Source organism: Mizuhopecten yessoensis, unplaced genomic scaffold (genome assembly GCF_002113885.1).
Source record: "Mizuhopecten yessoensis strain PY_sf001 unplaced genomic scaffold, ASM211388v2 scaffold1779, whole genome shotgun sequence".
Lineage (NCBI taxonomy): Eukaryota > Metazoa > Mollusca > Bivalvia > Pectinida > Pectinidae > Mizuhopecten > Mizuhopecten yessoensis.
This window is the reverse complement of record NW_018404217.1, coordinates 539476-566842: the sequence shown is the minus strand read 5'-3', so window position 1 is coordinate 566842 and position 27367 is coordinate 539476. Positions and strand designations below refer to the sequence as shown.

At 36.0% G+C, this 27367-nt stretch overlaps 2 protein-coding genes across 5 annotated transcripts in view; one reads left to right on the top strand and one right to left on the bottom strand.

Annotated features, from left to right (window-relative positions):
• Positions 1-4270: 4270 nt before the first annotated feature.
• LOC110440969 lies at positions 4271-14771 on the top strand. Of its 3 annotated transcripts, XR_002461802.1 has the most exons (6): positions 4271-4356; positions 5703-5989; positions 7933-8309; positions 8604-8676; positions 10229-13714; positions 14512-14771. XR_002461802.1 is itself a non-coding variant. In XM_021484081.1 (5 exons), exons 2-5 carry the CDS (start codon positions 5788-5790, stop codon positions 13438-13440), a joined length of 3864 nt encoding a protein of 1287 aa, XP_021339756.1. In that variant the 5' UTR covers positions 4271-4356; positions 5703-5787; the 3' UTR covers positions 13441-14771. The 3 variants fall into 3 exon arrangements, 2 of the variants coding, with proteins under 2 accessions (XP_021339756.1, XP_021339763.1); XM_021484081.1 differs by having other exon boundaries at positions 10229-14771; XM_021484088.1 differs by lacking the exons at positions 4271-4356; positions 5703-5989 and adding an exon at positions 7264-7568 and having other exon boundaries at positions 10229-14771.
• Positions 14772-20406: 5635 nt separating this feature from the next.
• Positions 20407-27367, bottom strand: part of LOC110440951 (cytosolic non-specific dipeptidase-like) — a 28172-nt gene continuing 21211 nt past the window's right edge. For both annotated transcript variants that reach the window (XM_021484065.1, XM_021484072.1), the window contains 4 exons: positions 26655-26826; positions 24568-24653; positions 22560-22726; positions 20407-21845 (listed from right to left, as the gene is read on the bottom strand). In XM_021484065.1, coding sequence (XP_021339740.1) covers positions 21801-21845; positions 22560-22726; positions 24568-24653; positions 26655-26826 — 470 coding nt within the window. In that variant the 3' untranslated portion in view covers positions 20407-21800. The remainder of the gene's footprint in view (positions 21846-22559; positions 22727-24567; positions 24654-26654; positions 26827-27367) is intronic.

Below are 27367 nucleotides of genomic sequence, written 5' to 3'. Positions count from 1 at the left end.
CGACCAAATTTGGTCAGAAGCATCCAATTTTGTATAAACAGTGGGTCTGTCCCCCCAGGGGCCTGAGGGGCGGGGCCCAAAAGGGGAAATATAGCAAGTTATTCTTTAAAATTCTTCTTCTGTAGGAATGAAAGGATTTGTTCCATATTTGGTCTGAAGCATCCTTGGGTGAAGGGGAACCAACTGTGTATAAACGGTGGGTGTGGTCCCCTGGGACCTGAGTGGTGGGGCCCAATAGGGGAAATAGAGGTAAAACCTTTATAATCCTACTTCTACCATAGGGATTAAGGGATATTATCCTAATTTAGACTGGAGCATTCTTTGGCAAAAGGGACCTAATTTCGTATAAATAGCGAGTGTGGCCCCCTGGAAACAACAAATTCCTCAATGGCAGGATTTTGTCAAAATTTGGTATGAAGCACCCTTGGATGAAGGGAAACCAATTTTGTATAAACGGTGTGTCTGACCCCCATAGCTAGAGACAGAGAGGCTGGCCCAATAGGGGAAATAGAGGTAAAAGTTTTTAAAAAATTCTTCTACCAAAGGGATTAAGGGATTGTATCCTAATTTCGTCTGGAGCATCCTTGGGTCAAGAGGACTCAATTTTGTATAATTGGTGGGTATGACCCCCTTAGGGCATAGGGATGGGGCTCTGTTTGAAGTTTGTTCTTGCTATAGCTCAAGTACTGGATGGATCTTTCTGAAATTTCATATGTACTTACAACACCTACCATGGAGTGCTTTACCTTTACTTCATACCAATTATTTTAAACACATTCAGGTGAGCAATACAGGCCCTCTGGGCCTCTTGTTTAAATCTTTGTCCTATTGTTTGATATAACATGTGTTCGAAGTTTGGATCAATGACACGTTCTATCATCTGACATATCGACGATATCATTCAGACAAAGCTCACTCAACCTGACAAAGAATTTCGATTTGAATATAAATTTGTAATATAACATAATTTTCGCCATGACTGTTTGTATAAATGTTTCATATACATTTGCCATCCTGTCAACACTTGGTGTGGCTTAGGGTAAAAGAAAAAATTTGAATTTTGATGTCTCATATTGGTCTGCACACGTATGTTACCGAGTAGTCATCTGTAACCACACGAATACTTGGTGTCACAAATCCGCTAACTCTTAAATACACATCTTGTTCTGAGAACAGGTCCGTGTACTTAAGTAGTAACTTTTGACCAATCGGCTGTAACGTCTAAAAGGTGTATCGGTATTGTCAGCTTCAGTTACACCTATTTGTTTTGGCTTAAATATCACTCTCGTCAGTCCAAGCGAGACTCTGATCTTCGACCAGATAATGTATACCGTTGATTATGTGACAGTAGTACTAGTATATGGGCTTTGAAATTATTATTTGACTAATAACGTGGCTACAATGACGTATTCTACGTTGTTTTTTTTAGCAAAGAACTTTTGCCATCTGTTTCGCTAATGTAGGTGTGAAGTACTATTGTATACTGTTTACCCGTCATATATACCCACTTCTCCCATTATATCAAGTTTTGCCCGGTGTGAATTTCACCCTTCAAATTTTATAACTGTGTATATGATGCTGTTGAGTTATATTCGCTTTAACGATTAATTAACGAAAATTAACTGCAGCGAAACTTTCCTGGTATACAGTATTCTTAACCCCTTGGGGCTCTCATTCTTATGTGTTTTTTACAAAATCGCTCCACTTTGGATTTAAATTCTTCGAGAATTTCACCCCCAATCTTCTATATAGAATATTACTTCACTTTATGTGTAGTCAGTTTCTCGCGGGAAATTTGACGGATATTAGCTGATTTGGAGCGGCTATGAGTCTAGTTGCTTCTCTGAAGTCTTCAAGGGTCTATTGCCTTCTCTTGGTTTCCTCGGAGTCTTGGTTTCCTAGGAGTCTTAACTATATCCAATAATAGTCTTGTATAGGCTCCCTAGAAAATTGAGAGCTTCGTCGCCTCTCTGGAGTATTTCAGAGTCTAGCTACTTCTATGTGACTTCACAGAGTCTTGCTTACTAGAATTTATTTTAAAATAATATACATGTTACTTAACAGTAGGACTGCTATTGAGTGAGTAGCCCCTGGTACGCCAAATGTTTTAACTAAGTTCATTACCTGTTCTTTGCTCGTACATATTTGTCTTGAATCAAGTAACACATAGGTTAAATGTTTCCTTGTGTGATATTACTTATGAATCTTGTATATTTCAGCTTTAAATGAACTTCTGTGTTGTCTTGCTTTAAAAATTGCACTAATCAGGGCGGTCCAAAGTTACAAACATGATTGGCTACCTAAAAGACAACGATATCTTTACTGGCTATTATATTATTCTTAAAGATTTTCTGTCAAACCTTAATTTCAAAAGAGAACGTTTTAATAATCTATATTGTTGTATTATATTTGTATATTTTTATCGTGTAATCTGACATCGTGAAGTGACTCATAAGCCAACACATGACAGGACAGGATTGATCAAATAACATGACTTTCAACATAGGACGTTTTCATAACCAATCTGTATTTATCGTATATAGGGAAATATTCGCCGCAGTTTTACTTTCGTCTTTGTCGCCCTCTGTAATGAGTTGGAATTTATCATTAGTGCGAACATAAGTAAACAGCAAGACAGTTTTAATTAAAAGTGAAGGGCGTATACGGAATTTACCAGTATAGGTCGAATGCGGATTTTACCAGTATAGGTCGAATGCGGATTTTACCAGTATAGGTCGAATGCGGATTTACCAGTATAGGTCGAATGCGGATTTTACCTGTATATGTCGAATGCGGATTTTACCAGTATAGGTCGAACGCGGATTTTACCAGTAAAGGTCGAATGCGGATTTTACCTGTATATGTCGAATGCGGATTTTACTTGTATATTTCGAATGTTTCCAGGTATACAGTTTCTACTACAAAACTTGTTACACTGTTAGGCCAGTATGTTACACATCTTTACGAACCCGACAAAACAATTACATTTGGATAACCGCGACTACATTAAGTAGAAAAAATGATTTATAAAAAAAACGTTGGAAATTCTAGCTGTTATACATACAACTCTAAGAGAATATTAGGTTTTTATAATTCATTAAGGTCTCTAATACGACTGGGTATAGCATTTCAAGTGTCACTAAACGGTATACGTTATTCGGAGCAAAAGACCTCCCAACAGTGAACTTGACCTCACGTTATAAGAAAGCTTGACGACACTGATGTTTATAGGTTATTGATGTAGTGGAGAGCCAGCCTTGAGTTGATTTCTTACTAATATACTGATTCATACTTGGTTCTTTTTCTCTCGATAGTGTTAGTTTAAATTGCTTGTTTAAAATTGTTCTGACTACCTATTCTTTGCATTTTTATTAATCCATGTAGCTGCTTTTTTACAGTTTCCAATAAAATTGTCAAAGATTCGACACAAAGTGAGACGTGTACACGATAAACCCTCAATTCTGCATCTCTTGATAACTTTGTATTGAGTTTTCTCAGGAGAGTAATTCCTGAAGCTTATTTCGAACACACTTTATTAACCTTATCTGTCCATCTGAGAGTGTGATCTAAAACCTGAGTAGGAACTGACTATACTTAAAAAACATTCACACACTTAATTGATGAAATGTCTCTAAAACGTATATGTTGTTACTGATAGGTATAATATCGATACCAGTATTTTTATGTATTTGTAGATTTCTACACTGGCACCTGTTCTCATTTGAGCCGTAAAACATTAATGTCGGGTGCCAAGCAGCAGTAAACCCCTATTTGCGACCTTATCCTAGGTAAAGTCAGTCATCCGAAGGGTATACCATGGTGGTATTTAACGCCATAGGCTAGAGCCGGCATTAACAACACATGTTTATGTTACACGAACTTTTGATACATGAATTTAGCCAGTCTATATGATTAACAGGATCTACCCAGTCATGGATATATAATTATAATTATATAATATATAATTAACTTTACAGAAATATATATATATATATATATAATTACTAGCTAAATTCAACATGTTTGGAAGTCATATAGCTTTATATTTTGTCCATACATGTTACTACAAATGCAAATTCGGTTCAAACACAAAGAAGAACAATGGTTAAATGAATTGCGACTTAAACAATGCGTGTACCATGTGCAGTTGTTTAATTCAGGTAAAACTAGACGTGTATATTTACAACGCCTTTAAAACAGCTATTGTTTTGTCTTTACCCTGATACTTGTAGTAGAGGGTATCGGTTCGTCAACGTTGGTCGCACTCCGAATAACTAATTTGTGAAAACTGGTTTACGTCGCATATGTTATGGAATAATATTTACCCGAAAGAACTTACAACATCATACAGCAATGGTAAGTATGATATATTATACTGTACTCGTACCAGTCCTAGTATGGAGCACAACAGTAAGTGTTCGTGCTGTAGAAATATACAAGTTTATTGTAGTTTTGCAACCTAACCTAATCGAAGGCCTGTTCGATGCATGGTTTCTGATTACAAATGTTTACTTCGAATATACATGTCCACTGTGAAATAAGAAAAAGGCCTCGTTTTAGCACGTATTCAAATTGTACAAGTTAAATTCTAAATTTTTATACAAGGTCGGAAGCTAATCCTTTTTTTTGTTTGTTTTGTTTTTGTAACTGATGATAATAAGTATCTAAATGGCATTATTTCAACATAACGATTGCAACGGTTTCAAGCAACTTACTCATATGAATCCGTGTCCTGAAATAAATCATTATCAAGGCAGTATGTTATTGATGTGTAACATGTTTTGTTTGTATTCATTCACTATTGGGGTTTATTGAGATGATATTCATTTGGAATCAGACATTAAGAATGGCTATACAAGGTCCGATACTAAAGTATTTTTAGACTAGAAAACCTATTGTACTACAACATGCTTCTTGAGTAAAGAGACACCTTGATCAATTAGATAAATCCTTAAGGCTTGTTAACCAGACAAACCTAGTATATTCCTGTACTATGTCCCCGCCTATCCCGTTACTGTATCAGTATATCTACAGACAATACACAAGGGCAGGAATCGGGCTTCTCAAGTTATATCAGCTTAATTGCACGGTAGATTTCAGATCGGTTATAACTATGTTCATCATTAAAAACAATGAAAGTTAAATATTAACGTTTTGGGTTTGAAAATTGTCACTGTCAAACAAAGTATTTATACAAACATATTCTTCTATTGCAGCACTTTTCAAAAGATTAAATTTGAAAATTTGATATAAGCTTCTAAACTGAACCTTGGTATTGAGTGTTTAATAAAGCGATGTGAAATACAAAGGGTTCATTATTTAAATTCAATCATTGATGTAACCTCGTGACAAGGTCGTGAAGAGGGTAGCCTTCCGTCTTTAAAAAATTAATGCATACCTATTTTAGACTAAAAAAACGAATGCTTTTTATTACAGTGAAACATGAAGCATATAGCTAAAAATTATTTATATTAGTTAATTTATTTATTTTAATTAATAAATACATATATTTGTGTTAACATCTTTTATTTATTTATATTATGAATTAAATTAAGATAACCACACCCATTTGACAAATGTTTATAAAGACTGACCCATGTCGGCTTTACACATGCATATCATGTATAATTATTTCCTAATCTTGAGGTTGATAAAAGGGGACTATAAGCTTTGGGATAAAATATGACTGTGCTTTTTTGTAGCTGTAATTAACCAGTGAATGTTTGACCACTTGACCACTGTAACCATAAGTCTGACGTGTCACGGCTGTAGTGGTCAAGCGGGACTATGAAGTGGTATCTTAAGCAGAAGACCTTGGGCTGGATAATATTGTTTGTTTGGGTGATGCTCTGGGGATATTTCAATCGCTCGTCATGTGTCAAAGAAAACAAGGAACCAGTAGCACACGCTTCAGATCTGGGTACAATGACCCCGGGACCAGTGTTACATATCAACATTTTAGATATAATAAGATCGACACTCTTGAAAGGTTAGTGTAATTCGTGGTAGTACGAAAACTGGCATGGATATTGATACAAAGGTACAATTAATTGAATTGATACTGCACTGTCCTTCATGTTTTAAATCATTGTTTCATGAAATCGTACAAATATATTCCGTTAAATCTAATAATGTATTTTGGCAAATATATAGCCATGCGAGTTTGACATGTTCGTCGATTGAAATATAACAGTAAAAAGAATTAAAAAGTCCTTTCTCTTTATTGAAAATACATCATCAACACTGATATCGATACAAGTTCATTGACGAATAATGAATGCCAANGCAACTTACTCATATGAATCCGTGTCCTGAAATAAATCATTATCAAGGCAGTATGTTATTGATGTGTAACATGTTTTGTTTGTATTCATTCACTATTGGGGTTTATTGAGATGATATTCATTTGGAATCAGACATTAAGAATGGCTATACAAGGTCCGATACTAAAGTATTTTTAGACTAGAAAACCTATTGTACTACAACATGCTTCTTGAGTAAAGAGACACCTTGATCAATTAGATAAATCCTTAAGGCTTGTTAACCAGACAAACCTAGTATATTCCTGTACTATGTCCCCGCCTATCCCGTTACTGTATCAGTATATCTACAGACAATACACAAGGGCAGGAATCGGGCTTCTCAAGTTATATCAGCTTAATTGCACGGTAGATTTCAGATCGGTTATAACTATGTTCATCATTAAAAACAATGAAAGTTAAATATTAACGTTTTGGGTTTGAAAATTGTCACTGTCAAACAAAGTATTTATACAAACATATTCTTCTATTGCAGCACTTTTCAAAAGATTAAATTTGAAAATTTGATATAAGCTTCTAAACTGAACCTTGGTATTGAGTGTTTAATAAAGCGATGTGAAATACAAAGGGTTCATTATTTAAATTCAATCATTGATGTAACCTCGTGACAAGGTCGTGAAGAGGGTAGCCTTCCGTCTTTAAAAAATTAATGCATACCTATTTTAGACTAAAAAAACGAATGCTTTTTATTACAGTGAAACATGAAGCATATAGCTAAAAATTATTTATATTAGTTAATTTATTTATTTTAATTAATAAATACATATATTTGTGTTAACATCTTTTATTTATTTATATTATGAATTAAATTAAGATAACCACACCCATTTGACAAATGTTTATAAAGACTGACCCATGTCGGCTTTACACATGCATATCATGTATAATTATTTCCTAATCTTGAGGTTGATAAAAGGGGACTATAAGCTTTGGGATAAAATATGACTGTGCTTTTTTGTAGCTGTAATTAACCAGTGAATGTTTGACCACTTGACCACTGTAACCATAAGTCTGACGTGTCACGGCTGTAGTGGTCAAGCGGGACTATGAAGTGGTATCTTAAGCAGAAGACCTTGGGCTGGATAATATTGTTTGTTTGGGTGATGCTCTGGGGATATTTCAATCGCTCGTCATGTGTCAAAGAAAACAAGGAACCAGTAGCACACGCTTCAGATCTGGGTACAATGACCCCGGGACCAGTGTTACATATCAACATTTTAGATATAATAAGATCGACACTCTTGAAAGGTTAGTGTAATTCGTGGTAGTACGAAAACTGGCATGGATATTGATACAAAGGTACAATTAATTGAATTGATACTGCACTGTCCTTCATGTTTTAAATCATTGTTTCATGAAATCGTACAAATATATTCCGTTAAATCTAATAATGTATTTTGGCAAATATATAGCCATGCGAGTTTGACATGTTCGTCGATTGAAATATAACAGTAAAAAGAATTAAAAAGTCCTTTCTCTTTATTGAAAATACATCATCAACACTGATATCGATACAAGTTCATTGACGAATAATGAATGCCAATTATTCTTTGACGTTAAGGTGTATACCTAATTATATATATATATATACGTTAAATTCCATCACCAACAGCGCCAGAGATAACGCGCCTTCCGCCATCACCGACAGCGCCAGAGATAACACGCCTTCCGCCATCACCAACAGCGCCAGAAATAACACGCCTTCCGCCATCACCAACAGCGCCAGAGATAACACGCCTTCCGCCATCACCAACAGCGCCAGAAATAACACGCCTTCCGCCATCACCAACAGCGCCAGAGATAACACGCCTTCCGCCATCACCAACAGCGCCAGAAATAACACGCCTTCCGCCATCACCAACAGCGCCAGAGATAACACGCCTTCCGCCATCATCAACAGCGCCAGAAATAACACGCCTTCCGCCATCACCAACAGCGTCAGATATTCAGCGTCCTCTACCATCTCCAACAGAACAAGCGTCAACTGAGGTAAGTCGTATAAGCCACCCTTTACCAATGCCAGAGCTAACTACAGTGACTGATATTAACGGTATTTCATCATCGCTAACAGAGCAGCGTCGCTGGCGGTTTGTCTTACTTACAAGAAAGCCACATCAGTCAAGGTAACCGTCATCCGTACTCACCAATAAAACCGGAGTCAGTTGTGGTAAGTCATGATTACCTAATATTCCGACACCAATGTATCGTATAACGATGTGGCTTACACCTCAATGTTACTTAGTCGGCATCGAACATACCAGTCCATTTCCATTTTTTTTCCAGGTTGAAGTCACGGGGAGATTGAAAGTCGATCGTAGAAAAGCTCTTCTGTACGGAAAGGCAAGAAAAACTAAAAGTCAGTATACATTTGTAAATAATAAGAAATCCATCTTTTATACGCTGCCGAACGCTGTATCACGTCGTGTTAATCCTTTGCAATACATTAGCAGTAGTTTATCATGCATACGTGATATGCGTTATATATAATCCATTATTTTATACAGTTTCTGTGTTTACTTATATTTACCTAGTTCCCCATATCAAATATGTAGACTTCCAAACGTTGTGTTTTCTTTGGGTATAGGTCGTCCATACAATATTTGCGTATCCAAAATTTGACGCTCACGTTTTACATATTTATATTATCTCCAGAGATATTCTACCAATTCTAAATGTCAACGTATATTTATAACTCTGAGAGCTATTCGTAGACATGATTGATATGGATGGACCAATTAACTACATCAAAGACGACCAAACTTATGTTTTAATGACGGGCAACAATATTAACAAGTGAATCATCAAAGTTTATCTGTATTAAAAATTATCCCAAACTCTGAGCCCAAATGGAAATTTTCTCTTTGATCACCACAACTTATGTTAGAAGCGTCCATTTGTTTCTCTGAACAGGGGTATATAAAGACGTCGAATTCAAGACAGCTTTACGTTAGAAATCCAGTCACCCAAAATATATTTGTGTTAGAGATGGTAGAATGAGCCAAAAAACTAACATCTAAGTGTAATCTTCTTTTCATACCTCTATGGTATACGCCATACTTACTACACGTCAAAACAGTGCATTGGAACATAAAACAATGACGGACTATGACGTGGAAATTAACCCTATGTAGGTGTTATTGTCGCTGTTACCGATGGTTTAGTGCAGCATTAAAACTATTATGCAAAATCTCGGACAGGGATTAAACGTCATTCTACCACCTTCTAAAATTCATAATTAGTTGCACATAAAATAGTCCCTGCACGTAGGGCGTAAGAATTGTACCTGCTGCATGATCGTATGAGGCGACTAAATTTGGGATCTTATCATTTCTCTTCTTTCTAAACAACTATCTTCTTCCAAAGTCTCCCTTGACAATGCCTCACTTTTGGCCTATAGTAAGTTGAGCGTTCGCCCTTGTGAAGAAGGCTTTGGGTTCTGTCACCTGGTCGAGACATACCAGAGTCTGTAAAATTGGTAGTTTCTACACTTGCTTAACGCTCAGAAATTAAGGAGTGGGACGACTGGTTTGCCCGTTGTCAGTATAATGTGACTATGTGGGGTGTCCTGCTGGGTGTCTTCGGCAGTATGTTTCAGTGAGGTAGCACTATAAAGTCGGCATCAGTTCCGCGCTATCACAAGGAGACAAACACGAACATATCGCAGCCTCCCAAAACACACACGCATACACTACACGCATGTATCTTGCACACAGGGGAGGCCGTCCTTAAATGACCATAGCTGTTGATAGGACGTTAAACAGTACTAAACCAAACCAAACTAATACTCATAAAATTGATCGTAGGTATTGTAAGACATTTTAAAAACATTGTTCTAAATTTTAAATCCATCATAACGAATTATAATCTTTGTATTATTTACATTTATTGTAACTGTTCTCACATTACAGGTTCCTTGACTATCGGGATCCCTACATTACGTCGACAGGGGGTGGATTATCTTGAGAAGACACTCTTTTCTCTAATCACCCACTCAGATGCGTCCCAGCAAATGTCGATAGTGGTGGTCATTTTTATGGTGGACATGGACAAGACCTGGACCAGGATAAGGAGCAAACAGCTAGCCGTCAAATACCCCAAGCTCATACAAAGCGGATTCCTCCAGATAGTGCATCCACATGATCAAAGTATATATCCAGATTTTGGAAAGCTCAAAAGAACGTATAATGACTCATTAGAGAGGGTGGCGTGGCGGTCGAAACAGAATATTGATTATGCTTACCTTTTCGCGTATAGTCAAAACATATCAAAATATTATCTCCAACTAGAGGATGATGTCGTTGCAGCTAGCGACTATTATAGAGACATTGTAAGTTTTATTGATTCCAATTCCAACAGATTCTGGTATTACCTTGAGGTTTCACATATAGGATTTATTGGAAAACTGATACGATCATCAGACCTTGGTGGTCTGTCAGAATATATTATGATGTTTTTTGATGAACAGCCAGGTGACCTTTTGCTTATTGCATTAGGTAAAATCAAAACACAGTCAAAGAGGATAGTTGCAACTAGATCTTTGTTCCAACATATAGGTACCGTGTCAAGTTTGCCGGGAAAAGTACAAAAAATAATTGACAAACATTTCAAAGATTCGTTTGACAAACGTTTCAAAAATGCATTTGGTTTAAAAGACTCGTTTAGTTTGAAACAATATCCCCGAAAGAGATTCTATCATTCAAATCCCTCCGCAAAAATAGATACAAACATTGAAGTGTATTCAAATTATAACCCTGTGTATGCGTATGACTTATCAAATAGGTTTTTCTGGGGAGTCAGTCCTAGACGGGGAGGAAACTTTCGAGTCATATTCCATGTTCCTCAAAACATAAGCCGTATATTCATAGATTCTGGTAGCACTGAAATAGACACAGACATACTGTATGATGGTAAACTGTTAGTATCATCCAGCATATCAAATGAGGAGCGAACACCATGTCAAAATTTCACAACCATCTCTAAATTTGAGAATGGCGACATCGACACCAGCAAATCGAATGTTTCACTTCCGGTAAATATAGACTGTATTGTTATTGCAGTGATGGCCAATCAAACTGATTGGCTCGTTATTAGAGAGATCGCCATATTCCTTCCGGGCGAACTTGAAATTACGGAACCGAGTAATCAATTATCCCAAAAACCTAGCAAGGAACGTGTAATGATAGGAAAGGATGCACTGGAGAAAAGTGATTCACTTAAACCACATCTCGCTCACAGAAACTCAATAGAACGACATACCGTATTTAACATTCGTGGTCATAACAAGCAGTATGAACCAGGACATACCGACGACCACGTATCATATCCGCCGTACAGAGGTGTTACGGTGAATCTTGGTGATAAAGATGTCAAACATTTTGAAAGAGAAAGCGATGTGAAGCAAGCGTCTGACATGAATCAGACAACAACGTCTCGTGTACAACATCCATTTGAACAACATTACGACAACGTCACACAACGGGATGATGCAATGAACATATACAATTCAACTGGGGTGAATAAGTATTCTAGGAAAAGATTTTATCACGTCAATCCTCCCGCAACAATACACACACAAATTGAAACTTTCTCTGGTTATAAACCTGTATATGCATATGATTTGTCGGACACATTTTTCTGGGGGTCCTATCCGAAACAAGGCGATTACTTCTTGATATTACTGAAGTCTCCACAAAACATCAGCCGTATATTCATCGACTCTGGTTACGAAGGAAAGGAATTTGACATACTACAAAACGCTAGACTGTTGATATCAACAAGAACACCTGGTAATGAAGAAAGAACATGTCAAAAGCTCGGAGCTGTAGCACTCTTTGTAAATGGGGACGTCGACACAAAGATTTCAAACATTTCACTTCCGGTAAATATAGATTGTATTGCAATAGAGCTTACGGCAAATCAAAACGACAGGCTCATCATCCGAGAAATCGCTGTGTTCCTATCAGGAGAATTAGAGAGTGCGAAGCTGGACAAAATTACAAGCTCCCCACAAATGCGAGAGGAACGTAAGGTGCTTGAACAGACATTCAAAAGAAATGAAACATTAAAACGACTATTTGTTTCCAAACAGTCACTTGGGTCGGTTCAAACAAAGAACCCCGATAACATTAAATCACAATGGCAAGATCTGCAAGGCCATACCGACAGCCGTCGTTCGAATTTAAATCAACCGAAAGAAAGTTTAGACCGGCGACCGTATGTATCTCCAAACCACAGGCAAATAAATGTGCATGATGCAAATGATGCGAAAAATCGCTCAGAAACGTTGTTTAAAAACGGATATGCCATAGACCGAAATAAACTTTTAAAAAATGGACGTCATCATCGTTATCAACCGACTTCCGACAGCAGATTTAACAACAGTGAAGACAAACGTGTGCAACAAAGGACCTATTCGCTACTACAACAAAACAACACTGAATTTTCACACAATATAGAAACAAATAGAAAAAAACTTTATGTGAATCCGTGGCACACCAGTGATGCCAAAGTTGTTGAAAAAGTAACTACAGACAAGAAAACAAGCAATGTTAAGCGGGTACCCGAGGTAACTAAGATAGTCAACTATACATTGGAACATCGTAAAGAACAAAAGTACAACGACAGGCAAACGGATAATATTGCAAACAAAACGGAAAAGAATGGAGTGAATCAGTATTCTCGGAAAAGATTTTATCACGTCAATCCTCCCGCAACAATACACACACAAATTGAAACTTTCTCTGGTTATAAACCTATATATGCATATGATTTGTCGGACGCATTTTTCTGGGGGTCCTATCCGAAACAAGGCGATTACTTCTTGATATTACTGAAGTCTCCACAAAACATCAGCCGTATATTCATCGACTCTGGTTACGAAGAAAAGGAATCGGACATACTTCAAAACGCTAGACTGTTGATATCAACAAGAACACCTGGTAATGAAGAAAGAGCATGTCAAAAGCTCGGAGCTGTAGCACTCTTTGTAAATGGGGACGTCGACACAGAGATTTCAAACATTTCACTTCCGGTAAATATAGATTGTATTGCGATTGAGATTACGGCAAATCAAAACGACAGGCTCATCATCCGCGAGATTGCGGTATTCCTATCCGGATAATTGAAGAACAATGAACTGGACAAAAATGTCATCTCCTGAAAGATTCAAGAGGTTAGTAAGACACGTTAAAACATATACTGATAGAAGTGATAATGTCCTTAAACCAACGTTGCATCTCCGCAGTATTTTCAGTAGGGCAGATGGAAAAATCAAAGGACCTCAGCATTTCCAAGATATACAGACAGGCACAACTTGAGTCCAGTCCAACTGAAGAAGCAATAAGGTCGACACCACAAGTGCCTCTTAATCGCAAGAAGATAAATAAAAAACAAGTGTAAGGTTTATTAAAACTCATAAAACACTAATTAAAGGTATGACACGTTAAAAAAACATAAAAACAAGAATAAGTCTTTTCAGACCATATTTTTTTATTGGTTTCATTTTTAATCTTCCCTTTTAAGCTTTGGACCAGGTGAAATTATACCGTACCGTGGTGTCCGTCGTCCATTCGCCGTCAACATTTCCTTTAGACTACTTCTTTTGTTCTTCTGCTAAACTGCCTAGTGGAATTTTACCAAATTGGAATGGACATACCCATAGTTGATGGAGATTCAAAATTATACAAATTGAGGGACCGACCCACCAGGGTGCCGAGGGGAAGGTTTGTTTGCCATTTTGGTTTAAGCGACCTCTTTGGAAATAAGATATGGATATCAACCACATTTGATTGGAAATATCCCAATGTAATTGGGATTAGATATTGTATATGTACTAAGGAGAGGAGCCAAGGGATTTTATAATTTGAAAATGACTGATATCCATCACATAACCATATATACAACACCTGAATATAAAGAGACAAGTACAAATATGCTACCAGGATGCCCTTTGGATCTGGTACCACCCTTTGAGACTTAGTCCCTGGGTTACAACTTTGAAGCTCTTTAGAACACCACTCTATAACCATATTTACAATTGCTTAAAATGAAGAGACGAATACATATAGCCCTCAGGATTAGCCCCAGTGAATGAACCCAAACTTGATGACTTAGTCACAGAGTCATAACTTTGAACCGTTAGAGATCTCCACCCCATATTATGCAATTGCTCGACATGAATTGTTTTATACAGATATGCTACCAGGATTGAACTCGGGGCCTGCTCTACGTTTGGTTACTTAGTCATTTGGTTATGACATGGAACTTGTTGAGATCACAACCTCTAAATGAGATACGTAAATGCTGGGTTTGAAGAGATGAACACACGCTATCAGAAAAAACTTATCATCCAACAAGCGAACGAAAGGTTCAAGTAATTTCTCACAAAGAGTTTACTTGAAAATTTTGAGAGTAGAGTCAAATGGTTTCAATACCACCCCACACCACCCTAGACCGACCCCCCACCCAACCAAACAAACGAAAGAAATGTATGTAAAATCCAAATGATCGTAAACAATTATTTGAAAGTGCAGCCGTTAAATTAACATTGAGCAATCAACTAATGACATGATTTATACGAACATGCTGAAAGCTGAAGTGGCAGATTTGCATACTTGTCAATTTTAATGGAGTCTCTATTTATTAACCCAAATTTCTGACTGCGGGAATCAATACTTAAAAAATATGCTTTGTGCTAAAATGCAGTTATTTCACTGCCTTAAACAGTTAAAACCATGGCTTTTTACACTTTAAGTATTTAGAAGAGAGGTTACATTTTTTGTCTGTTGTAAGATTTTGTCACGCGATTTCTCCTAAGAAAATGTTGAAATTGTGGTTTCAATAATTTATCACTGCATACTGGAAGGTATTCATCACGTTACGCACAAGATAAAAACAATAGATTAATCATTTTTTTGTTGACGTAAAATAATCACAATCATTGTATTTATTTGTATTGATAGCAGTCAATTTATTCTTTTAGTATGTTATTCGAAGTTTTCCGGGACGCATTCCATAAAATTTTCTGTTCAAAGATCTTCAGACAATTTTAACCTTCATGAATACATATTTTAAAATGCTTTCATATCAAATTTCAATCTTCTGTTGAACGAATAGGGATAAGGACAAAATGTAACGTATTTATATAAATATCTGGTATAAATAAATAGTTATTGTATATTTGAAACTTTTTTTTTACATTTGACTGTAAGTTAAACAGTTTTATGTTTATGCATTACTATGAATGTTTGATATAATCTAAATATATACATCACTCCATGTTAACTGTAAGAGCATCACTCCATATTTACTGTGCGTGGTTAATAGTTATATGAACGTAAAAGCATCTCTCTCCATATTTACTGTGAGAGGTTAAAAGTTATATGAATGTAAAAGCATCTCTCCATATTTACTGTGAGAGGCTAATAGTTATATGAATGTAAAAGCATCACTCCATGGTTACTGTGAGAGGTTAATAGTTATATGAATGTAAAAGCATCACTCCATGGTTACTGTGAGAGGTTAATAGTTATATGAATGTAAAAGCATCACTCCATGGTTACTGTGAGAGGTTAATAGTTATATGAATGTAAAAGCATCACTCCATGGTTACTGTGAGAGGTTAATAGTTATATGAATGTAAAAGCATCACTCCATGGTTACTGTGAGAGGTTAATAGTTATATGAATGTAAAAGCATCACTCCATGGTTACTGTGAGAGGTTAATTATTATATGAATGTAAAAGCATCACTCCACGTTTACTGTGGGAGGTTAATAGTTATATGAATGTAAAAGCATCACTCCATGTTTACTGTGAGAGGTTAATAATTATATGAATGTAAAAGCATCACTCCACGTTTACTGTGAGAGATTAATAATTATATGAATGTAAAAGCATCACTCCATGTTTACTGTGAGAGGTTAATAAGTATATGAATGTAAGAGCATCACTCCATGTTTACTGTGAGAGGTTAATAATTATATGAATGTAAAAGCATCACTCCATGTTTACTGTGGGAGGTTAATAGTTATATGAAAGTAAAAGCATCACTCCACGTTTACTGTGAGAGATTAATAATTATATGAATGTAACAGCATCACTCCATGTTTACTGTGGGAGGTTAATAGCTATATGAATGTAAAAGCATCACTCCACGTTTACTGTGAGAGGTTAATAATTATATTAATGTAAAAGCATCACTCCATGTTTACTGTGAGAGGTTAATAGTTATATGAATGTAAATACATTACTGCGTACATCAATGGTTTGTACTGAAGCCTGTATCATACTGGTAACCAATGTATTGATTACAGCTGATGCAATGTAGTCTTTCTTGAGCAAGAATAATTAGATATGTTGAAGTATTCTCGATCATCTCAGCAGATGGTTAATTCGTATGTTAAAGATAACGTAGTACAGGGAATTACGTAGTCCTAACGTGAGATTACATGTTAATACACTAAAATCATACATTCATCTGAAGTGTCAAACATCCGGATGCATCCAGTGTTTCTGATCTGATAGTAACACGAGTTGGATTCAGCATTCGCCTGTTTTTGGAGCCATGTTCATTGAACCATCGGGATATACCCCGAAGTTGTTTTTTTCAGCTGGGACTGCCTCAATAGGTTCGGAGAGACTGATTTGGCTTCAACATTACAAGTTTTCTTACTTTCTGATATGGTGTCCCAGCTGAGGTTCGATAACCATTCGTACTTTATCTAGATGTTTTAAAATTATGTCGTGCTTACTTAAGCATGTCAAAGTTCTTGGTTATTTCAACACTGGTCTAAAATCCGATTTCCTGAATAACTGGAACTTTTGACTTAACCAATGCTGTCTTCATCTGGTATGTAAGAAGTTGATCCAGACTGGAATTGATCCTACGAAATTCGTTCTGGCTGACAATTAACTATCGATCTGGATGTAATACAGTTTCTGTTGAAGACAACACTTGTAAATAGTTCTATATATATGCTCTTTTACATTTCCCCTGCATTTCTACATATGTTTCTAACACCTAAGACTAATAAAATCTTCCCCTACCTTGAGGGTGTGACAGAGAAATCTCCTACCCGACGGGTTAGACAACCAAAAATTCACCCCGAGGGTTGGATATTTCTCTGTCACACCCTCAAGGTAGGGGATGATTATATTTCTCCCATTCTAATTTTTCAGTCACAACCACACCGACACAGTAGTCTCTCATGTTTGTAAACAAAAACACACGTGTGGTATGAATATCGTCATTCATTTTTGATGACGTCACAATTACTGGTGACGCATTTTAATGACGTCACAATTGAGCACGTGCTAATCGGCACGAGGCTATTTCCCCCTGGGGGTTGACAAGCTGATCTTTCCCGGCTAAAACAGGAGACACACCTGTGAAGGGTGGGAGAAATAGATTTGATTCCTTTAACTTGAATATCACTTACGAGTTCTAAATGGACGGAACAGTCATATGCTGCAGTAAAATATTTACTTTTTCAACAAACTTAATTCACAATAACAGGTGCTTATTCTGTTAGAAAGTGATCGCTGAACGCTGATGGACAGCTTGCATGGTATGGTGATTTTATCAGCCCGACCGATTCTTTTTGCTTGTTTCCTTATAGTTTATGTAAATCTTAAAACTATTCATGTTCTGTTCCTCATTCTTATGTTTGAATAATAATATTTCTTGCATTAATTAAAAGACAAGCTAATCAATTATAGGATCTGTATATCTGCTGCTTGGCGATCAATTTAGTCCTGTGCCATGCATCGTCTTTACTTTTCTGTGCTTCTATCGTCATCGCAAAGCTTTACATTGTACCACGGAGAGTTTGGTATCATATTAATTAAATTTGTTTGAGTCATGTTTTATTAGTTTTGATACAAAATATGTGCGTTAACAAGACCATCAGCAGCCCTTTCTGCAGACTAAAAGGCAGGAGAAGATTGACTGTCCCTGATGAAGACTGGCACCGAAATTTCTCGGTATTTCCGGCAGTGGCCTTCCTCGAACGCGTGATGAGCACAGCTAGTTTATTGGCCATGGTTGTGGATGGCTTCCATCATATGGTTAATTAGAATGGGAAATTAAGCAAACTCTCTGCGGGGAAAAACAAAAAGCTAATTTATATTGCTTAATGAAACCAAAACCGTATCGCTGACATGTTATTGAATGTTATTTGCAAACACCTTTGACCTCTATGACATTTAGTGACTCGAGGAGTCATTTTACATTTACATTTAATTTACATCCAATCTTTAAATCTTGAACAGACTATCAAGCTACCTGCTAAATATTAATAAAACATCCGGTCATATGAACCAATAGACAAAATATCGTTCTAAAACTTTTGACCATGTGACTTAGAAGTGGGTCAGCGTCATTCCTACTGGCAAAATATTAACCACTTTTGACCCTCACTTGTGACCAGAAAGTGAGTCGGGGTTTATTGAACGACCTTGTTTGATGATTGTATCATCCTCGATACTCCAGTGGTTACGCTCACTCCGCACCTTCTCTGCACCCCTGGAATATGTCATCAAAAGAATCTGTAAAATTCATTGGCTTTGATGTCGGGTGTCGCTCATCTTTAATCTTCAAAGGACAGGTATAAGCCTAGCCATTGGTCTGTTTTTTTTTTTTTTTTACACAAGACCAATCAAATAGATAGCCACGAGCCTTCAATTTTGCTATGACATATATTCCAGCGGTTCAGAGAGTGAAAGTGAGTATCGCAGATGATTTCACCTCTACGGCCTTGAAAGTTGACAAAGGTAATTTTAATTTGAAAAAAACCCAGTGGATAATGTTTTTACTAAAGCAACCTTCAAACTAAATACCATTTTTCTGAACCATATGAAGATTTGAAAACGAATTCGACCCGTAGACTTTGGAGTGAGCCATATCAGTTAATTTGAACAAACTTAATAGTCTAAAATTCGGTCAAGATTAAGGTAGAAATTCCATAAAGATTTAGGCATAAATTCCATTAATTAGGAACTATAGGATCTTTGAAAGAAAATGTTTTTAAGTTTTTAACAAATTTGACCCCTGTAACCTTGAAAGAGAGTATAGGTCACTGATGCGATGAAGACTTTATATGTTATGGATCCAAAGAGAATGTTGATATATAACAGATGCAGGTATCTGCTTCACTGTATTATCTCGTAGGCAGGCAAAAACTCCTTGATTTCAGGTCAATTTCACTTGAAAAGAGCAAAAAAGGTAACATCAGGTCAAAAATTGACCTTAAATTTGCTATCATGGTGTTTTTTTCCCAGGTCAAATTGACATCAAGAATTTTTGCCTGTGTAAGCACTTTATGACAGGTCACAACCAATGTCTTTAACACTCAAACACTATGTTTAGTTTTAGACACTAATGTACGTATACGATTGAAGTAGAAACTTTTCACAGATCTGTAGAAGTCAAGATTAAATTATTTCAATTGTTGGAAATACATGTAACACACATTATTAATTTATACACTTTGAAATAGGGCAACTACCTGTGTATGTTATTAGAAAATAACATAACAAGAGGCCCAATGGGCCTGCATCGCTCACCTGGTATTAATCTCACACTTGTAATCTTAAAAGTGGACTAAAATACAGCTACAGGCAGAATATCAGTGGTTGATTCATAAGAACCTATTAAAAGATTTAAACATATGACGCCTGTGACCTTGAATGTCGAACAAGGACATCAGGTGGGAAGTGGATCAAGGTCATTCATTTGAACAAACTTGGTAGTCCTTCATCCCAGCATGCTACATGCCTAATTTCAGTACCCTGGGCCTTTTGGTTATTGAGAAGAAGTGTTTGAAGATTTTAACATATTTGACCCCTGTGACCTTGAAATTGGGTCAAGGTCATGGTGAGCTAAGAAGGGCAAGTGAGCTAAAAACCTATACTAAATGAAAGAAACCAAAAATTGTTTACTTAAAGTATGTTGTGAACACAGAAATGTTTTGATAAAAGCTTTGGTGGAGTGAAAATATAAGACAAGAATTGCTTCAGTATTTATGAAATGGTAACAGTGATAGTCTAGTATGTGTATTTAAGTAGATAGAACACAAAATTCAGATAAATAAATGCATTTCATTTTATTTTGAAGTGTTTATTTTATTAAAAAACAAATCCAAAACCATGTTATAATCACCAGTGTACTGTTCCCTGTAATTACTTGTGAAGGTAAATATTGAAAAACTTCAATACAGCAAACTTAATGTACTGTAACATCTAAAAAACAAATCCAAAACCATGTTATAATCACCAGTGTACTGTTCCCTGTAATTACTTGTGAAGGTAAATATTGAAAAACTTCAATACAGCAGACTTAATGTACTGTAACATCTAAAAAACAAATCCAAAACCATGTTATAATCACCAGTGCACTGTTCCCTGTAAGTACTTGTGCAGGTAAATATTGAATAACTTCATTACAGCAGACGTACTGTAACAGCATACCTGGCCACAGGTAATTCATACCTGGCCACAGGTAATTCATAAAATACTGTATACTGTCAAATTATCGTCCATTCAAACTTCACTTGTAAAATCTTTATTGGCCCAATTTTAGTTTTGCCCATTTTATGAAATTACTATATCTAATATGCTGTGAACGTAGTTTAACCTTTCTGATAAGTTCGCCCTTATTGGGGTGGGCAAAAATGACATAAGTTTTAACTGTGGCAAAAATTTCTCTGTATACAGTATTCTGGGATACAATACACCAATGAACAAATTATATGATTTTACTGCAGACACTAAATCCTTGACCAATCTTTAAAAGTTACACAACATATACATGTATATGAAAAAAATATATTATATTTCTATGTATAGAGCAGAAATATACTCCATAAATATACACACACTGAATAAAACCCCAGGGAAACCTGATCATTAAGGCTTCAACACATCCATAATAACTGTAGATCCAACGTGAGCCAGTTGGGTGTCTCCCTTCACAAGATTCTAGGAACTAGGTTCCATTTACCACACACTGTTAGTACATTTAGTAAGCAGTATCCTTAAAACAAGTGACTGGGTATACAAGCTTTGACAGTCTTGTACAATAGATATGAAAATAATTTGTATTGAAATGTTCCTTTTAGCTGCACTAGCTGTGTTTGATCGTTAAAAGCACTCGCCCATAATACCAGAAAATACCAATACCATCTACAATACTTACCGAAATTCAACATGAAAATAAAGATAATGTAATACATGGTTGTTTCCTATTTAATCGCCTAGGTAAACTGTTAAAGAAGTTCCTGTAATATTTTTTTATAAAATTTATCATTTGTGTTTTAAGATGAAATGACTGAAAATAAAAGCATTAGGCTGTGATGTGATCAAGCTTGCTATAGATAGGTAAATGTCTTAATCTCCACACGTCACTTCATACACCTGTTTGACCAACTAGCTGAATATTGGCAATTATGCACATAATTGTTCAGTGGTCACAACATCAAAAACTTCACAATTTGGCGAGCTCATCCATGTAGGCGCCCATCACTTTAATCTGAAACAAAATAAAATAAATGTCAGGACCTTTTATCAGTCACAGTACAGTATAGTTGCAAAATGTATTGAGGATAACTTCAAAACCTCAATTATGATGGTCAGAGTTGTTTCCCCTGGATTTGAGATACATCAACAAATCACAATGCCCCCCAGCAAACCTTACAATTTAGTTCTCTAGACATTCTTCATTATCATTTTGATCATCAATACACAATTCTTTGCCAGGAATAAAACAACTTTGTTATGAGCAAGAATTTACAGTACAGCAGGTGTAAGATACTGTTGTGTCAAAATATATATGATACTGCTGACTTAGGAAATGTTAAACGGAAATGTAAATATTTGCTTTACTGGTTTGTTGGTACATTATATTATAAGATTATGCATCCTAGCAATAGATGAATTTGTACAAAGTGTCTACAGATAATTGGGCCACTTGAGGGCCATTTTAGTGTTCCATCTTACCAAAATGTCATAATCTGATAGGGTAGAATGACAGTCGCATTTTACTGACAACAAGCTAACAGAGGTGCCCGTAGAGACGACACTAGACAGAAATTGAAATTAGAGAGAAAGTTAAACATAGGGACCCTCAGTGTTGCAAGAGGGCTTAGAATAAACCCTGTAATTCTGGAGGGGGCGTTATTGGTTGTCTCTAACAATCATGCAATGGGGTGTAGAAAAAATCATTTTATATAATAAAATGTTTTACCCCATTGATATAGTTGACTACGTCCATTTTCTCGTTCTGGGAGTGTGCACCATCATCTGAACAACCAAGCGGGAGCAGCATAACATTTTTCTTGGTTGCTTCCTGGAAGGTCAAGGTCACTGGAATGCTGCCACCTTCGCGGGTCAAGTCCGGCTCAACACCATACACTGAGTACAAACAAAATAAACTGACCAGTGGGAAAACTACAAATGTAGCAATGTCAAACTGTTTGGTCCAGAATATCAGCTTGGGGGGAAAAACACAGTTCAGGACTTTTGTTAAGACCACAAAAACAAAAGATGCTATTTTAAGAGAGGAAAGTTAGAAATCTCTAAAAGAAATGCTACTTCATGTCATTTGAACCAAATTTCACTCAAATCAATTCCTGGAAGATGGGTATTTCATACAATTTTGATTTCACACAAAATGAAAATCACACTTTTGTACACTTTTGAATTTACTGTTTTGGTATTGTAAACATTGTGTAGTTACACAATTAACAAGAGACCCAGAGGGCCTGTATCACTCACATGTTTCGATTGTTACATGAAACTGACATATAAGATACCTCAGACCAAATTTGGTTACTAGAGCACAAGACATTTTAACATCTTTTAAACAGTTCCTAAGATGTTGTTATTTGAAATTTGAAATTTTAATTTTGAAGCTTAACCCAAGTTGACATTTGACTCCGGCTAACATTTAAGGTAGCAGAGTACAGTAGAAATGGCTTGATCCTAAAAATAAAGGGCATGTCTCAGATAAACATGTACAGCGTATTTATCCTGCACAACACACCTACATATATGTATATATTTAGAAACTACATTTTGAATATATATTTTTTAGAAGAATGAATTTGTTTTCAAAAAGTGATTTCCCCAGATTTGGGAATTGTGAAAACCATGGTTACCACATCAAAAAACGCCCAAAAATGCAAAAAAAAATGTCTTAAATTGAATATCACTTACTCAGTAACAGAAATACTCTTGTTTTAGCATAGGTCGTTCAACTGGATTTTTCACAATATTTACACATGAAAAGCTAGCTTTCGTTGTGTAGACACAGATTGGTAAATGGCCAAAAATGTAGTCTCAAACCAAATTAATCTTTTTTTTTTTAATTGTTAAGCCCACATAATATGTTTATGCCAATTTTAGTGTTGATTTGTTTTTTAAACTTTGCTACGTGTAATATTACATAGGTTATTCATTGTACAAAAACATCATCCATGGCCACCGTACGCTACTGTACACTGCTACCTTAAGTTGACCTTTGACCTCATTACTGTTATAAAGAAAACGATTCACACAGCTGTTCTACATAACATATCCAAGTATCATGACTCTAGACCAAATGGTTCTTATAAGATATTGTTGTTTGAAGATTTTGACATATATGACCCTGTGACCTTGAACGTAGGTCAAAATCATTTCAATGAAGAGCCTTGCATCCCAGGTACCAACTGGCCAAATATCATGACCCTTGGCCTTATGGAACTTAAGAAGCTTTTAACCCATGCTGACCTTTGACCCCCGACTAGCATTTAAAGTTGAACTTTGACCTCATTACTGTAAAAAAAGGAAAAGATTCACACAGCTGGTCTACAAAACATACCTAAGTATTATGACTCTAGTCCAAATGGTTCTTAGGATATTGTTGTTTGAAGTTTTTAACATATTTGACCCATGTGACCTTGAAAGTAAGTCAAGGTCATTTTAATGAGGAAACTTTATAGCACTCCATCCCAGGTACCTACTGGCCAGATATCATGACACTAGGTCCTGTAGTTCTTCAGAAGAAATCGTTCAAAAGAAAACGTTGACGGACAAACGACAGACGCCTTCGGGCCAGGTGAGCTAAAAATTACATGGGTATCAATGTCACAATGATTTCCCAGATAAATTTTACTGTGTAAAAAATTCTAACAAAGAAACACTGTAGAATATAGCCAAAATTTTGAGACATTGCCCTTTTTGTTTTTAACTTTAGTGAAACTTAAACTTACCAGTTTTCATGGCTTTTCTCCCAGCCACAAAATTTGGATCGTTGTAATCACTGACCCAGGGTTTCCCACCATGTCCCATAGTCAGCCTACAAATTGAGACAATGTTTATAGCTACTTATATACTGTATATCGGGAAATAATAGACCAGGTAATCTTTTGCCGATAAAAATCCAGATTCACCCCGAGTTTATTTCGCCCTTCACATTTACTACTGTTCATATTATGCTGATGATAATTTTATAATGATAAATTTGCCCTCATTACTGTGGGCCAAAAAGACAAAAGTTAAAAAGTGGTGTAAATTTCCTGGTGTGCAGTACAGCTCTGTTGTAATGAATGATCATTACAAGTTGTTCAAAAGGTGTTTATTAATCGGTGACTTGGGCAAATTTTAACTTTTGTGTATCTTACCACACAACTATTGAATTAGTGAAAACATATGAAATATTGAGTAGAGTGAATTTACATGCAAAATTGTGAGATTTTACCTTGTATATTGATGAAGTTATTAAAGTTTGAAAAATGCTGTTAAACCGTTATTAAGCTAACCACCTTTTGGACAACTGGGCAACTGTACAATAAATCAGACTTAATGAAATACAGAGCATTTTGCAATTATAACATCTGTATGTCTTTGCATTAACCTTCACCATAACCCTAATTCTAAACACACACTTTCTGTATAATTGATACAGTAAAATTCAGGCCCCTGTATCTTGAAAGTCAAACTATACCATACCCCTGTATCTAGACTGTAATACTGTACCATACCCCTGTATCTAGACAGTTATACTGTATCATACCCTTGTATCTAGACAGTTATATTTATCATACCTTTGTATCTAGACAGTTATACTTATCATACCTCTGTATCTAGACAGTTATACTGTATCATACTCCTGTATCTAGAGTTATTCTGTATCATTCTCCTGTATCTAGACAGTTATACTGTATCATACTCCTGTATCTAGACAGTCATACTGTATCATACTCCTGTATCTAAATAGTCAAACTGTATCATACCCCTGTATCTAAACAGTTATATTGTATCATACTCCTGTATCTAGACAGTTATATTGTATCATACTCCTGTATCTAGACAGTTATTCTGTATCTTTCTGCTGTATCAAGACACTTATACTGTATCATTCCCCTGTATCTAAATAGTCATACTGTATCATACCCCTGTATCTAGATATTTATACTGTATCATACCTCTGTATCTAGACAGTTATACTTATCATACCTCTGTATCTAGACAGTTATACTGTATCATACCTCTGTATCTAGACAGTTATAGTGTATCATACTCCTGTATCTAGGCAGTTATACTGTATCATTCCCCTGTATCTAAATAGTCATACTGTATCATACCCTTGTATCTAGACAGTTGTGCTGTATCTTACCCCTGTATCCAATTGTCATACTGTATCTTACCCCAGTATCTAGACAGTTGTACCGTATCTTACCCCTGTATCCAACTGTCATACTGTATCTTACCCCTGTATCTAGACAGTTGTACCGTATCTTACCCCTGTATCTAGACAGTTATACTGTATCATACCTCTGTATCTAGACAGTTATACTGTATCATACCTCTGTATCTAGACAGTTATACTGTATCATACCCCTGTATCTAGACAGTTATACTGTATCATACCTCTGTATCTAGACAGTTATACTGTATCATACCTCTGTATCTAGACAGTTATACTGTATCATACCCCTGTATCTAGACAGTTATACTGTATCATACCCCTGTATCTAGACAGTTATACTGTATCATACCTCTGTGTCTAGACAGTTGTACCGTATCATACTCCTGTATCTAGCAGTTATATTGTATCATACCTCTGTATCTAGACAGTTATACTGTATCATACCCCTGTATCTAGACAGTTATACTGTATCATACCCCTGTATCTAGACAGTTATACTGTATCATACCCCTACATCTAGACATATAGCCATTCATTTTTTCTCTGATCAATGCTTTTGATTCTCTTTAATATACTATGCTCAATTTCCACAAAACTATAAAGGATACAGCATTTCCAACAGCAATGTGCTATTAATAAATTTCTTACTTCATATGATTGGGGCTGTTTCTTTCCCTGAACTTTTCCTCCACATGTTTCTTGACAAGTCTTTCTATTTCTTCCGGGGTTTGGTCTGGCACAAGGCGGACAGAGAATTTTCCAATTACTTTCCTTGGGATAACTGTCTTAGCTCCAGTGTCACTGAAGGCTCCCTCGATTCCTAAAATAACGATACATACACATGACACTTGATCCCTATCAGTTAACACTCAGTTTTCAAAGACACTTAATTATTCAATAAGGCAATGAAACTTTTGAAAAAGAGTTTGCAATGTAATTATACATCCAGTACTGATTTTTTATATGCTGATAATTTAAAAAAAAAGCTCAAAAAAATCCTTACTAATCAGATATTGACAATAATGATACTATGAAGAGAAAGAAACCTATAAACTGACTTTGGATTGAGAGAGATTGAAGGACAGTCACAGGTACATGTTTTATAATGGACAGACTTAGGAGTATTGACTATGGAATATAAGAGAGAGTACTGAATGAATACAGACAGAAAAGGAACAGAATGAGGATAAAGAAAGTAGGGCGCTGAATGTGGAGAGAGAGAAAGGGGTACTAAACAAATACAGAGAGAGCTGTTATTATGTATAGAGATGTGCAGACCATGGATGGAGAGAAAGAGGGGAACTGATTGTGGATAGAGAGATTTATTGACCATGGATGGAGAGAGAGGGGTACTGAATGTG

What these genes read in the sequence shown, in the direction of transcription:
- LOC110440969 (XM_021484081.1), top strand. Translation starts at nt 5,788, where the DNA reads ATGAAGTGGTATCTTAAGCAGAAGACCTTGGGCTGGATAATATTGTTT. An exon ending in AAGATCGACACTCTTGAAAG is followed by an intron (nt 5,990 to 7,932) that starts GTTAGTGTAATT and finishes CATCACCAACAG; the next exon opens with CGCCAGAGATAACGCGCCTT. An exon ending in CAGAACAAGCGTCAACTGAG is followed by an intron (nt 8,310 to 8,603) that starts GTAAGTCGTATA and finishes TTTTTTTTCCAG; the next exon opens with GTTGAAGTCACGGGGAGATT.